This window comes from Eschrichtius robustus, chromosome 3 (assembly GCF_028021215.1).
Source record: "Eschrichtius robustus isolate mEscRob2 chromosome 3, mEscRob2.pri, whole genome shotgun sequence".
Lineage (NCBI taxonomy): Eukaryota > Metazoa > Chordata > Mammalia > Artiodactyla > Eschrichtiidae > Eschrichtius > Eschrichtius robustus.
In genome coordinates this window covers 106,468,797-106,483,677 of record NC_090826.1, presented here as the reverse complement: position 1 = coordinate 106,483,677, position 14,881 = coordinate 106,468,797, and the positions used below count along the sequence as shown (strand labels likewise).

The window sequence follows — 14,881 nt, the reverse complement described above, 5'->3', positions numbered from 1 at the left end:
TCAAGTTTTCTGGGAATTCCCTGGCAGTCCAGTGGTTAAGACTTGACGCTTTCACCGCTGTGGCCCAGGTTCAATCCCTGGTAGGAGAACTAAGATCCCGCAAGTCATGTGGCGCAGCCAACATAAAAAAAAAAAAGGGAACACAGAATTCAAGTTTTCTGACTGAGTTCAAAACTTGTGTCCCTACATTTTGATATCCCTCAAAGATACTTGTTTTTCTGTAATTGCCTCCATTGGTTCAAGTCAAGGTTCCTAAATTATATGGCCTGATGGAGTTCCTTGGGGCTTCACCGAACTTTTGGGTGCTTAGCACAGTAAGTCTGCACGTACCCTGTTACTCATCATATTTCCCAAAGCCTAAAGAAATCAGGTTAGGGCTAAAGAAAATCAGTCATTGAGCCAAAAAGAAATTCAATGAAGAGAGCAGATCTTGAAAGTTCTCATACAAGGAAAAAAAATTGTAACCATGTGTGGTGATGGATGTGAACTAGACTTACTGTGGTGATCATCTCGTGACATATACATATAGAGTCATTATGTTGTACACCTGACATTAATACAATATATTAATTATATCTCCATTAAAAAGAAAGCTAGGTCTTAAAAATTAAATAATTTAGAACTAGGCCAAGCTACAAGGTATTAAACAAAGATGATAAAAATTTTTGAATCATAACCAATCATAGTCTTAATTTTTGTGAAAGCAAAGGACTTTGTATTATTACTAAATAAAATATTTTATTAAAAAATTTAACAAATCTAGCCTTTCTTGTTTTTTTTTTTTGAAGAAACATTTGTATGCGAGGGTGACAGTAATTGTGCTGTAATAGGGACACTTGGATTATATTATGTTATTTATACATGGGCAAACTAAAATGGAGAATTGAGACAAATAGGACAAATTGTCCCAAATCCACTACTGATGAAGAAGAAACTGACCTGGAATTCAAAAGTGGCCCAAATTGGATGTGTCCAGTAACTGGACTTATCCAGATAATTCTGCCATCTCCCAGTTTGTCACAACAGGGGCAAATATTGTTTGAGGGCTTACTACCATGTGAGAGGCATTGTGCTGATTTCAACGGATTGGCTCACTTGATCCTGCTCTGGACCCTGTAAGATAGAAATTACTACAAGACCTACTTCAGCTCAGAGAAATTATAGTATTTGCCCAAGTTAACCCAGGTAGCAAGTAGTAGAACCAAGATTCCATTTCAAGCCTGTCTTATTCCTAACTCTTAACTACTATGCCCAGTGATAGCAGAACAGTAGAAATGATAAAAATTTGGTAGGCAAGTAAAGTCAGTGGGCTGTCTATCATGATTTTAAAAACCTAGCTGCAAAAACCAAAAAACAAACAAACCTAGCTGCAGAAATAAGCTACGTATAAACTTCAAAGTTTGTTCAGGAAAAATATCCAGTCTCCAAGATGAGAAACCACAGCTCAGAGAAGTCAGGCAGTTTAAAGGCCATAAAACAATGGAACACAACTCTTTCAACTCCTGTCTAAAGGCCAAATCGACTTTAACCGTCCAACATCAATTATGTCATATTTAAACATTGACTCTGTCTGGTCCAGGATGACAACATTCAGTTTCTCCTGTCGCTTTTGTTATTGGATCTGACCCTGTCAGATTTTAAATTCCATTCTTAGAATGGAAGCTTAAATCTTTTTCAAAGCAACCTTGAATAATAATAAATTCACACAAGCTTAGCAAGTTAAGTAGTCATCGTGTGGCAAAACACAGTGGATGGTGGTTTTGTGTGCTGCTTGGGGATTGGGTGTTTTTCACGCAGCAGTGGATTTCATAAATTCCAGGGTTGGGCATATTTCTAGTGGGGGCACGCTCAGCTATCATGAGAAGATGCAGGATTAGATAATCAACAACAACGAGGAAGTCAGCCAAGTTGCCGCCCAGAAATTATTTACCAGAGCAGCTGCAGTTCAGAAATGCTAACAAGCCAGTCTTCCTGGGAGTGGGCCATGCTCAGCTGTAGACCACTTACAGCGTTTTCTCACTTTACTTTGCTCCAGAATCAGGAGCTTTGTGTATCGCAACGGTTTCTCCCTTCCTTGCTTTATATATTGTCTTCCCCCAAAACTGAACCTACAATTAATATTTGCTATCAAGAGGGGGCAGTGGTACCTAATCATGTGGGTATATGCCCTAGTTGTTCTGTGCTGAGGGTACGCAGCCTTCTCCTGTGTGTTTAAATATTTACAGAAGCTGAAGCTTAAAGGGTAGTTTAACTTAATCACTCAACCAAAAATAGCCAGTCTCACAGAACCAATTCTTATGTATAATTTAATATTATTTTATTTCTGAATTCTCTGAGCATCTTGAAAGAGAGAAACCCTTAACTCCTTTTTTATTTACTTGCTCTGAAGTTGATACTTTTAGGTTTTTATATAACTCTCTAAGTCTTAACAACTTCTCTTAAAATTAAACAGCCTTGTAGCTTCCTTTACAATTAAGAATTATGTATATCTACTTTAGTCTCTCCCTCAATCAGCTACATAAAGGAGGACTTGCCACTTGGAAAGAAAAAGACAGAACCCACGCTCCAGTCCTTTTCTCCTGCAGTTTCTCATATTTCCCTTCCCTGTAGTCATTATGGTGAAATGCTTGATTGCCTCTAAGACAGTAACTTTTTACTCTTCAGTACAAATATCTCAACAAAAGTCTGCAGTAGTAAAAATATGTGAAATGATAAAATAATTACTATTCATAATAGAATTTTATTACATATGTTTCACAAATACTGGTTTTCTTTAAGAGAATCCATGTATACCGCACCCAAATTATTGCAGATTCTCAGTTGGGCATGATTTAATGCTTTTACTATATTTAAAGAGTCCTTCCAATGCTAAAGAAAAATCAAGCTAAGTTTAGTCACAGAACAGGGCTCTAAATTCTTATCTGAACTACCTGACTTACCATGTGATGCACTGCACACCACTCTCCCTGTCTCTGCCAACATGGCTGCTAATTAATTGTCCTAACCTTGTGGAGTCACAAAGGGACTAACATGGATGAACGTAAAACACATTCATGGGACTGTCTGAGGGTGAGATTAAAGGAACCAAATTGCTTCCTCATTTTTAAATATCATAATAACTACTACTACTAGTAGGCATATGACTACTACCCTCTCATACATGTAGGATGCTATGAAGTTTACAAAGTGCTTTGATTATGTCTTCTTATTTAATCTTTAGGGCTGCTATTTATTCATACTCTCAACAAATAATTTTCAGGGCCTGTGGTGCTGTGCATTATTCTTAATGCCAGTTCTACAGGGACTGGAACAGGCTCAGAGACGCTAAGTAACTCGCCCAGGTCTCCGATTGTCCAAGGCTCCTGATCTGTGGTTTTCTAATCCCTTGTCCTTCCATCAAAATGCAACTGCCCTGATTTCTATCAATCCCTCATCACTACATAGTGTGATAAACTAACTTCAACTGTGATGTTAATGATTGATAATGGCTTTCTGTGTTCTGCTTCCCAAATAAGGGCATTTTAACCTAAGCTGTTGGTGCTTCCCAAATAATCACAGCCAAACGGGATGAGCAATGTGACAGGCGAATGGAACAAAGGTATGGTGAGAAGGGAAAGGAGGGGACACAGTAGTTTGAGATTCCCCATACTATAGGATGCCTGTAGCTGCCTGACTACTCTGCTCTTAGACCAGGAAGAGACAGGGCCGTTTCTACTTCCTGAGTGGGACTAGTGGCAATACGGGAGTCTTACAAAGGGTTGTCACCTCTGCATGTGACAATGTCCTGTGGCCCACTTACCCCCACCATACCCCGGTGCAGCTCCTATAATCCTCTCAGTCACACTTCTCCAGGACAGCAACGGTGCCCCCTCACACCCACCCAGAGTGTCCCCTTAGTCAGTGCAGAGCAGAGGGTGAGACCAACTGACTCAAGCGGTCATTTGATTCAAGCTACAAAAATCCTTTCCCTCAAATTATCTAAGAAATTTCCCCTTTCTTCTGCCTTGCTTTGGAGACAGTTAATGGGAAAATGTCCCTCCCTCTGCACAGTGAACAAATTCATTCACTATTCCTACTCCGAGGTAAATACTGCACTCACGCTCCCCTTCTCCCTCTCCCTGAGTTACCAACCCTCACTTGGCAATATCCTCCTCGACCCCTGGCAGCTCCATTGAGGCACATTCACTATATAGTCACATAAAAGACAAAAGATGACTCTGGATCAATTTCAGGAAAATTCAGGTTAAAACATGGAAATCCAGGAAAGTCAGAAAATAGGGCTAAATCCCTCAGATTTAGCTGTTCATCTTAGTTGCATTTACCAAACAGTGGTTTGGGTCTCAGAGACACCAGTTATTCCTCTGATCTAAAGCATTATCTAGCAGCCTGTAATGCTTCCCAGACTCCTCTACAGGACAGGGCACACATAGATAATGATAATATTGGTATAGTCCTCTGGTGCAAACAGCTGGAGATTTAAAAACTGATAAAGTCAGAGGCCACCAGCTCCAGGTCGCTCAGGCCACTTCAGGTCCTGCTAGCCCAAACACTAAGAAAGCTAAGGAAACCAACATTGTGGCAACCAGTGAGGAAGCTTAATCCTTGTAAACCATAGCCTAATGTCCTCTTAACCAAGGTGCTGTCTCATCTCACCCTCAACTCAGCCAGTCCCCTCTGTCCTCCTTCCCAACCCCACTCCCCCTTCAATCAAGACAGCCCTCCCTTCAGGGAAGCGGCCCTCTCCCACCCCACCCAAGGCCAACGGCTGTTCATTCCATCAATACCCTTTCTTCATTCTAAGGTGAACTATTCCTAAAGATGAAAATGCCTAAGACTCTGTCCTAAGAGCTCATCTGCATAATCATCTTCAAAAACAAACACGAATTTCTCAAGGAACAGAAATGTCCTCAGCCCCTGCCCTGCTCCCCATGGCATCATTCCCTGCCCCCATGTGCCAGAGCTAGAAGGTCCCTTCTCTAAGCAGAGCGTGTGACTTGAAAACTACCAGCTTCAGTCACCTCTGGGGCTTGTTTAAAAATGCAGATTTCTAAGCTCCCCCTCCCTTACTAAATCAGAATCCCTGGGGGTAAGGCAGTAATCGACACTTTAAACCAGCCCCCCAAGGTGGTTGTTCTATACAGTTCCAAACCAGAGGTCGAGCGTCTCTGATTTAATCCAGCTCGCTCTCTTTACAGAGTAGGAAAGTAGGAAACAGGCACAGATGAGGTGAAATGGGCTTGTCCAAGGTCACACTGGCGTTAAGGTGACCAGACCAGGCCCGGAACCCGCCTACCCCACTGATTCGCACAGCACCAGCTAGGAAGAGCTCGGGATCTGGATGTGTCCACCACCAGCCCGTGCCCGCCCCCCCCCCCCGCCCCGAGCCGCAGGCCCCCGCACTCACCCTCTTGTAGATGTCCTCCCTGCTGGCCTCATACTTCTGCTGCATGCGCTCCTCCAGGAAGTAGATGCGCAGCTTGAGGCTGAAGTTCTCCTTCTTCAGGTCATTGAGGTGCTGGGACAGAGTGCGATATCCATTAGACATGGTGGGCAACCCATGGGGAGGAGCACATGCCCAATCGCCCCCTCAGCCCAGGAACGTGGTGCAGCGGCACCGCGGCATGAAGCGAGCCGGCGGCGACGCTGCGAGGCTACGGCGACATGCCCCTGATGGCTGGCGCTCCCTCCCGCACTTGGGCCTGGGCTCGCTGCTCTGGGTGCTGCAGCGCAGCGCGCTTTCCTTTTTTACCTCGGGAGATATTTGCGGAATCCCTGACAGAGGAACATGCTGCGTGAACTCAGACACAAGTGGTGTAACCCGACTCCAAGCTAGGACTCGGCTCTCACCCTCCCTCAGCCTCTCAGGCCCAACTGTAGGCAGTTAACAGTTTCTCAGAAAAGAGAGGGGGCTGACCCTCAGAAGCTTCCAGGAAATGGGGAATGGGAGTAATTCAAGGTGATGGTTGGGTTGCAAGGACACAGAATGGCCCACAAGATGGTGACCACGTATCAAATATCCCCCTTCTGTCAGGTGCAAATCTTCAAGAACGACTAATCAGAGGGGTTTCTAATTTCCTTGGATGATCCAGAAGCTCACCTCTCATCAGTTCCTTCCCAGTTTTTCTCCCTGGACCTTTCAAGCCCTGAGGCAGTTAAAGAAATAGCCTTTATTACCATGCCCCTCCCCCCATACACACCTGAGCCACCTCCAAAGAAAGGGCCAATCTTCTAGTTCAGTGGAATCTCTGCAAAATCTGTTTACCAGTTACACAAGCTCCAAGAGGCAGGGTCAAAGGTTCCTCCCTCTAAGGGATGAGGGCGAAAAGAGGGTGGGAGGTGATGGAGGGAGGCGTCAGGCTGGAGCCCAGAGATTTTACCCAGTCACTACTTCTTAACTCCCGCACCTGCCAAGTGGAGCTAGGCACTCATTACCAGATCCTGCTCCTAAAGCAATTTAAGATCCTTGAATGACAGCTGCAACATTAGCAGGAAGTATTATTTATACCACACCACACGGGACACTGAAGGTGACTGGGAGACAACCCCACAGCACAGATACCAAACACGAGTTCTTGGTTGCAGTAACACTAGCTTGAAAACAAAATTAATATTAACATCCAAAGTAAAGGAAACAAAAACTTTATACTTAATTCAAGTGTAAGGTTCCTCCCCAACCTACCTGCTCTTCATCCTTCTAATTCTTTCTTCACTCTTCATAATATTCCAATCAACCTCCCTTTTTGTACACAGCAGGTAGTATGTTGGGCATGAGGAATACAAAGATGAAGACAGTCCCAGCCCTCCAAGAGATAGGTGGCCATAGAGATGTAGGTGCATAAGTTTTACACTATAATCCTCCAGGCCTGTGTCATTCAAACATTTTACATTTCACACTGCAATCCAGTGCATGCACATACACACACAACTGAAGTAAAAGTTCCCCAAAGTAATGTTAACCGTCACTATGTAGGATGCACTCTGATATTTCCTATTCCATTTCTCTTTTTGGGAGTGACCCACTGAATTGATTCCATGACCCACTAATAAGTTTTGTCCTAAAGTTTGAAAAATACTGAATCTGTGGGAACCCAGAAGAAAGAGTGATTCATTCTCATTGGGATGGTGAGAGAAAGAAAGCTTCGACAAGGAGTTGCACTTGCACTTTGCCTTGAAAGACAGAAAACATTTATTTGAGTGAATAAAGTGGCCTCAGGAGGGCATAATTAGAACTGAGCATTCTCTCAACTAGAGCTGGATTATAAGTAGGCAACACATTTCTTACCTAGACCACTGGTAACTTAAGACAATATATTCTTCATTTTTAAAAAATGCACACATTTAAAATGCATTTAGCTAATTTCATTAAATCTGTGCTCTTAGAATAAATGAATTTCACCTAGGCTTAGTTAGAGACAGTGAGGAAGAGAAAAGTCTAAGATAAGACTCAAGAAGATTCTTTTCTGGTCCCAGCTGTGCTTACTAAATAGCCGTATGACCTTGGGAGTACACTTCTCCAGAGGCCTAACTGTCCTCATTTATAAAATGAAGTGGTTGGAAACGGTGATTTTAAGGCCCTTTCCTGGTCTAAGCTCCTAGAGGAATAACCTGGTTATTATTACCCCCATTTTGCACAGGGGGAACCAGGTGCCAGATTCTAGATTAGTGTTTAATCATGCTTTTGATGTCTACTTGGATTCTTTCATCATGTACGATAATTTAATAGAAGCTTTGTGGAAAGTAAAATTGCATATGAATGCAGGTGTTCTTATCCAACCTACATATTTCTTTCTTCACATTAAGCCTATTTTCTCTTATGCCCTGTGATCCCTTGTTCTTTTCCTATCTCTCTAGCCTCTTCTCTGTGTTGTTTTTTTTCTTTTTTTTCCTTTTTTTCCTGGCTCTTTAAAGCTACTACTTAAATGATAATTAGTCATTAGCCTTCTGATTTTTTTCTCTTCACACTTTCTCCCTTAGAGATTTTATCCACTTTTAGGGCTTTGACTTTTGCCTCCCAAACAGTCCCCAAACCTCCAACTGAGTTGTCTCACCCAAGATCTAGCCCTACATATCCAGCTCTTTGCTAAATAGTTCAACTTGAATGTGCCATTCTCACGACAAACCTCATGGCAAAAACTTTTGCAACAGTGTCTATCATGTCTGCCAGAATTCATCCCGCTAGTTCTTCTCCTAATTAAAGCTAAAAAACCCCATTATTTTAAAAACATTATTTTCAAAACTCAAATCTTATCCTGTCATCTCCCTTACTTAAAACTCCTTCACAGGCATCTCATCACTGTTAGTATAAAAGAAAAAAAAATCACACCCTCTCAAGACACCCTGCCTCTTTTTTCAGGTCACTTTCTCAAGTTTGAATTCCACCCAAACAAAGCTTTCCCTGCTACGCCAGACTGGAAAAACTTTTTCCTCTTGAGCTCCTAAGGCAAATACTAACGTTTGGCAAGTGCTCATATGCTGCCTCATGGTACTGCTTTTCTGTTGTCCTGCAGGGTTATTTATACATTTTAGAGCTTTTAACTTTTTCATGTGCCTACCTCTCCAACTAGTCTGTAAGCTGCCCAAGGGTCAATGACTTATATGTCTCTCTATATTCCTTCAGCTCCCACAATTGTCAAGAAGACCTCTCCAGTTAATTCTTCCCACTGTGCAGTATACAATCACCTCAATCAGACTAGAGTGTTTTGAGGGCTGGCAAGGCATACTTTGTGTCTTTGTATTCTCATTGCAGAATATTTAGGATGCACTCCCTAAATATTTGTCAAATTAATGAATAGATAATTACTGCATATATATTTCATTTTTTGCTGATTTGATCTGTTAAATATGGGCTAGCTTGCTTATGTTAGGTTGGCCAAAAAGTTCGTTCGGCTAAGATCTACGAAAAAACCCAAACAAACTTTTTGGCCAACCCAATATTATTCTCATAACTTTCCAATGATGTAGAAAAGTTTGTTTTAATGGTTCCAAAGAAACTACATCTGCTAGAATGGTGACTAGAAAAATAATGTTTTGTTCACTTAAATTTCTAAGTTTATATGCCCATCTTGACTTTTCTCCTGAACTCCAGTCTACACCTAACTTCCTAGTAGAAATCTCTACTTGAATATAGACAGTTCACACTCGTGATATATAAAACTGAACTCCTAATTTTTCCCAGCACATATGTTCCTTCCTCTTTGGACCCAATTTCAGTTTGTAACCACCAATATTTGCAGTTGTTTGGGCCAAAACTTTTGAATTATTCTTGACCCTTCTTTCTCACGCACATCATCTCATCTGTCTGTAAATCCATCTATCAAGATTTCTATTTTCAATACATATAGAGAAGCTATCTACCACCACTGCCACTCGTACCTTTGCCACTCTGGCCCAAGATACTGTGATCTCTCCTCTGAGTTATTTGAATAGCCCCTTAACTGGTCTCCCCACTCCCACCCTTGCTCCCCTATAGTCGATTCTTAGTGCGGCAGCCATATCTCTATGAGGGATACAAAATGTCAGATTGCTCCTCTGCTGGAAACCCCCAATGGCTTCCCATCTAATTGAGAGTGAAAGGATAAGTCAGTCATTTTGTTAGCCCATAAGTCCCAAGGCCCTGCATAATCTGGAGCCTCTCCCCTACCCTCTCTTCTACATTTTTCCTACTGCTCTTCCCCTACGTACTCTGCCCCGGCCACACTGTTTCTCTTTGCTGTTTCTCAAAAACACCAAGCACCCTCCCTCCTCAAGGCCTTTCAGCTTATTGATCCTTCTGAATAGTATGCTCTTTCTTTAGTTATCTGCATTCTCTTCCTCACCCTCTTCAAGTCTTTGATCAAATGTCACTTTCTCTATGAGGTGACCACCCTATTTAAAACTGTAACTCACCCTATGCCTCACCCCAGCTCTCCATGTCTCCCTGCATTGCTTTTTTTAATCCCATAGCACTATCATCTTCTAAAATATTATATTTACTTATTTATTTTGTTTCTTGTCTGTCTCTCCCTACTAGCATGTGAACTCCATGAGAAAGCCAGGATATGGGCCTGTTTTGTTCACTGCTATATCACCTGTACCCAGAATGGTGCCTGGCACATAGTAGGTGCTCAAGAAATACTTAATAAAAGAATGGATGAATAACTAACCTGCTGACTTTGACTTCATTGGATTTAATCCTAATAGAATTCAATCTGTATACAAGATTATGCAGATCTTGTAGGAGGAAGAGCATATCTAAAGGTAATTTTGTAAGTAAAATTAATTCTTCTAACAGACTAATTTTAATGCACAATGCAGAATCTGAACTATGTACAAGAGTTCTGAATAAATGGGGAATAATATATGATAAATAACAATCAAAGGGCAGTATGAACTGTACAAATAGTAAAAACTATAGAAATTAGTAAAGAGAGGCTACCAGAGAAGGTTCCAGAGAGAAGTGACATTTTTGCTCTCCTTAAAGGATGAATCAAGTTTGTATAGGCTGGAGGGAGAATACAAGGCAATCTAGGCAGGTGGAACATAAGCAAAGGTGCAGAGGACCAAGTGGACTGAAACAAAGGGCACATGCTGTCCTGTAGTGGGTGAACAGAGAGGACAGGAAGTGAAGAACCATTTTAGAAAGATCTTGAAAGTCAGGATGAGGAGCCTGAGTTTGTTCCTTTAGCAGATCCTGGTTCTCAGTTTGAACAAAGGGTGAGGAACTACTTACTAGTTACTTTATTTGCTTATTGCTTATGTCTTGTTTTACTTGTTTGTGTTTTCTAGCTTTAGCAAACAGAACCACACACACCTGGGCTGCTCTCTAGACCTCCTAAATCAGGGCCTCTCAGAGCTTTGGATAAGCTCTGCACTGCTTAGGAAATAAACACTGCAGGTTCTTGAGCAAGGGGCAGTGCTTCTATCTTTGTTCTTCCTTTTTAAAAATGTAGTATATAGAAAATCTTTACTCTTCTCTGAAAATATTTTTTCCAAACGTTAACAGTTCTCCCCTGCTCCTTCCTTAATTTCTTCTTCCCACCGCTTCTTAATGTATTAGTCCAGACTGGAAATAAGACTTTAATAAGAACTCAATCAATGCCAACAATAGTAGGAGATTACAACCCAGCTGTTGTATGTCATGCCCCATTAACATAACCGATTGTCAAGTCAGCCTTTAAAAAAAACTCAGCCTCAATTTGCTTAATCATATTCAGACCCCCCAGATAGTTCTTACAATGGAAATGCTTGAAAACATATTAATCTCTTACCAATCCCTCTCCTGAAAATACAGTTCCACTCCACTAAAAATGATTAATCATCTTAATTGACACATTCTTTTCAAATATAATGAAACTTTTGCAACTTAACTCCACTAATTTGATATCTGTGATAATTCATAATTTTACATTTCATGAAAATAAAAATATTCTTAAATAACTTAATATGGTAAGCAGAGGAACAGGAGAATAGTGTTTTAAGCAACCCTTGACATTTTACTATCCACTTACAAATTGGCAATAAATATTATCACTATTATACATATTTATCTAGGTGGGATAGCACAGAATTGTGGAAAGGGCAATAGCTTTTGAACCAAGGAGATCTGGGTTCAAAACTCAGCTCTGCTATTTTCTAATTGTGTGAGTTTCGGAAAAATACTTAATAGTAATTAACTGTAGGAAAGGAGTCAGGAGGTCGGATTGGGGTAGGCTATTAAGAGTGTTGCAATTGCATCTGTAATGTGAACTTTTATTTTTCAATATGAGGCAAATAGAGCGAAAATAATATTTGTTAAAATTTAGATATTGGGGGGACTTCCCTGGCAGTCCAGTGGTTAAGACTTCGCCTTCCAATGCAGGAGCTGTGGGTTCAATTCCTGGTCAGAGAGCTAAGATCCCACAAGCCTTGTGGCCAAAAAGCCAAAAAAACATAAAACAGAAGCAATATTGTAACAAATTCAATAAGGACTTTAAAAAAATGGTCCAAATCAAAAAAATCTTTAAAAAAAAATTTAGATATTGGATACATGGACAAGTGTTTTATTGTTCTTTGTATGTTCTTGTCTGTGAAATAGTTTATTATTTTTAAAAAACTATTTTAAATGGAATGAAACTAGGAATTACAGGAAGGCAGCTTTCAATTAAATATAAGAATAAATCCTCTAGTAGAGTTGGATGTAATGAACTTATTGCCACACTCCATCCATACATTCATACATCAAATATTTACTTAGCACTTACATTATGAGAGATAGTAAATTTCCTGGCACAAAAAGGAATCAACTGAAACTAAAGAACCACTTGTCAGGGATATTGTTAAGAATCTTCACACATCCACTAGGAGTTAGTTCTGGAGAACTTTTAAGGTCTTTAGCCATCCTGAGATTCTATGTTTGAAACATATTTTCTCATAGAAACAATATTACCAAAGGCAGCACCAATGAGAGAGCTGTCACTTTTTGAAAGATCTCTGAGCACCCCACCAGCTCTCTTATGGTAGAGCCCTAAAAGGTAGTGGGGGTCTACCTGTTCAGACTGAGTGCTCTGGTTGCCTTGCGCAGGAAGAGGAAGAGGAGATAAGTGAGCATAAAGGGTATGATATTCCAAGACAAAAGCAGCAACAACGACTGGGGACCTAAGGATGACCCTCAACAGGCTTTGCTAACTGTTACATTTTCAAAACAGACCTGTGGGAAAGTCACACCAATGGCTGGAGAGTGCTTCCCGCTCTTTAGCACCCAGGAACCCTACTTGTTTTGGATTAGACGGCAGGGATAGACACGAAGGGATGGGGCAAGGAGAAGGAGGAGGATGGTTTGTTTCACATATAAATATTTTATTTATAATACATCTATGTGTCTGGGAGTCCCTACGCTTTTCTGGTAAAATCTAAGATGGAGAAATACAAAAGTTTAATTACTGGCTGTTTTGAATGACTTTGACTTGTATTACAAAATTAATTAGATATAATTACACTATCTTCACAACAACAATCACTTGTATAGGATTTGACAATATACAAAGCACTTCCATATATGTATTATTTCATTTTATCTTCATTACAACACTGTGAAGTAAGTGGATTGGATATTATTATCCCCATTTTATACTCCAGGAAAGTAAGACATCAGGAAGTTAGCCGATTTGCTTAGCTAGAAAGTGGAGGAGCACAGACTACAGCTTCCAGCAGTCTGACCGATATTTCATACTCATCAGGGCCTTAATCATGACACTAGATGACCCCTGTGAACCTAGGATTCCCCTGTGACTAATAAGGTACTTCCAATTCTACCTCAGGTCCCTGCATCTTTTCAAAAATATCCTTCATTATAAATAATATTGCTTGTGACCTCAGAGGATCTGACCACCTGAACCTATATAAAACATAGTTTTCTCCATTTTCAAGGTGACTAAACCAAAGCTAGTCCTCAAAAGATTAAACACAGGGTTACTATATGACCTAGCAATTCCACTCCTAGGTATACACCCGAGAGAAGTGATACATATGTCCACGCAAAACAGAAGCATCATTCGCATAGTCAAAAAGCAGAAACATCCTAAATATCCAAAAACAGAAGATTGAATACACAAAGTTTAGCATATCCATATAATGGAATACTGCTCAGTCATAAAAAGGAATGAAGTACTGACACATGCTACAACACGAATGAACCTTGAAAACATTATATAATGTGAAATAAGCCAGGCACAAAAAGTCATATATTACATGATTCTATTTATATGAAATTTTCAGACTAGACAAATCCATAGGGAAATTAGATGAGTGGTTTCCAGGGCCTGGGGGAGGAGGGAACAGGAAATGACTACTAATGGGTGTGATGGGTTTTTGGGTGGTGATGAAAATGTCCTGGAACTAGATAGTGGTAATTGTTGCACAACTCACTGAATATACAAAAAACATGGAATTGTACACTTTAAAAGGGTGAATTTTATGGTATGTAAATTACATTTCAAAAAAGCTGTTATTTAAAAAAGAAGAAAGAAACCAAAGCTGGGAGAAGTAACATGTCCAGTCCTTTGCCTTTTACAAAGGATTTTTTTATGATAAAGATTCAATTCAAGTTCAGTTCGATTCAGTTCAGTTAAAAGCAAATGGTCTAGAACTGACCATTTCTAAATGTATATTAATCCTACTCAGATTATGGGGCCCTAACATAAAGGCTAGATAAAGTATACTTTAAGTGGCCCTCAATATTAAATACTCATGGATTACTATGTTCTATCAAAAGTTAAAGTTTTGTTACAATCCTTAAATAAAACAGAAAGAAAACATGATCCACCCTATATTTCGACAGGAAAAACATACTCATTAGGCTGCCCTGAAGAATATGCATAACTTCTGCAGAACATTCTAATAAGGAAAATGTCAATCGAAGTCAATCAACTTGGTCTTCCACTCATCAACCCTTTCACTTCCACACAGGGTTTGTGTCCAGTGTTCCAGAAGTCAGTTGTTGATGCCTGCCTCAGAAAGCAGACTGAGAACTCTACAAACATCTGGCTTTTCTTCTTTTGGGTTGCACAATAAACAAATCTTTCTTCTGAAACTCTGTTTCTGAAATTTCAACATAATCCCTGAAGTTTCAGTCTTTCAAATGCTAAAATATTAACAATATCATTCAATTTTTTCCCCTTCAACTCAGAAGCATGCTGATACCCATCCTCTACACAGCGTTTTCTTGAAATAAGTGGCCTGATGGCAAGACAGCTAACAACAGAGCTATTATATCAGGTCAATAAATAAACGCTGTCTTAGGCAGCATCATTGTGTAGATAAATGGCAGGGGTTCCAGTGATGTTCCTGCTGCCTTCCCCCACCATAGATACACACCCACACCACCCCCAGTGACCCTGGAATAACAGGGTGTTGTCATCATCATACT

The 14,881-nt window shown here is 40.4% G+C and overlaps 1 protein-coding gene across 1 annotated transcript in view; it reads right to left on the bottom strand.

Moving 5' to 3' along the window:
• The window catches only part of LOC137762554 (myomegalin-like), a 99,838-nt gene that overhangs the window by 26,723 nt on the left and 58,234 nt on the right, over window positions 1-14,881 (bottom strand). The window contains exon 4 of the mRNA XM_068540617.1: window positions 5,405-5,515. Coding sequence (XP_068396718.1) covers window positions 5,405-5,515 — 111 coding nt within the window. The remainder of the gene's footprint in view (window positions 1-5,404; window positions 5,516-14,881) is intronic.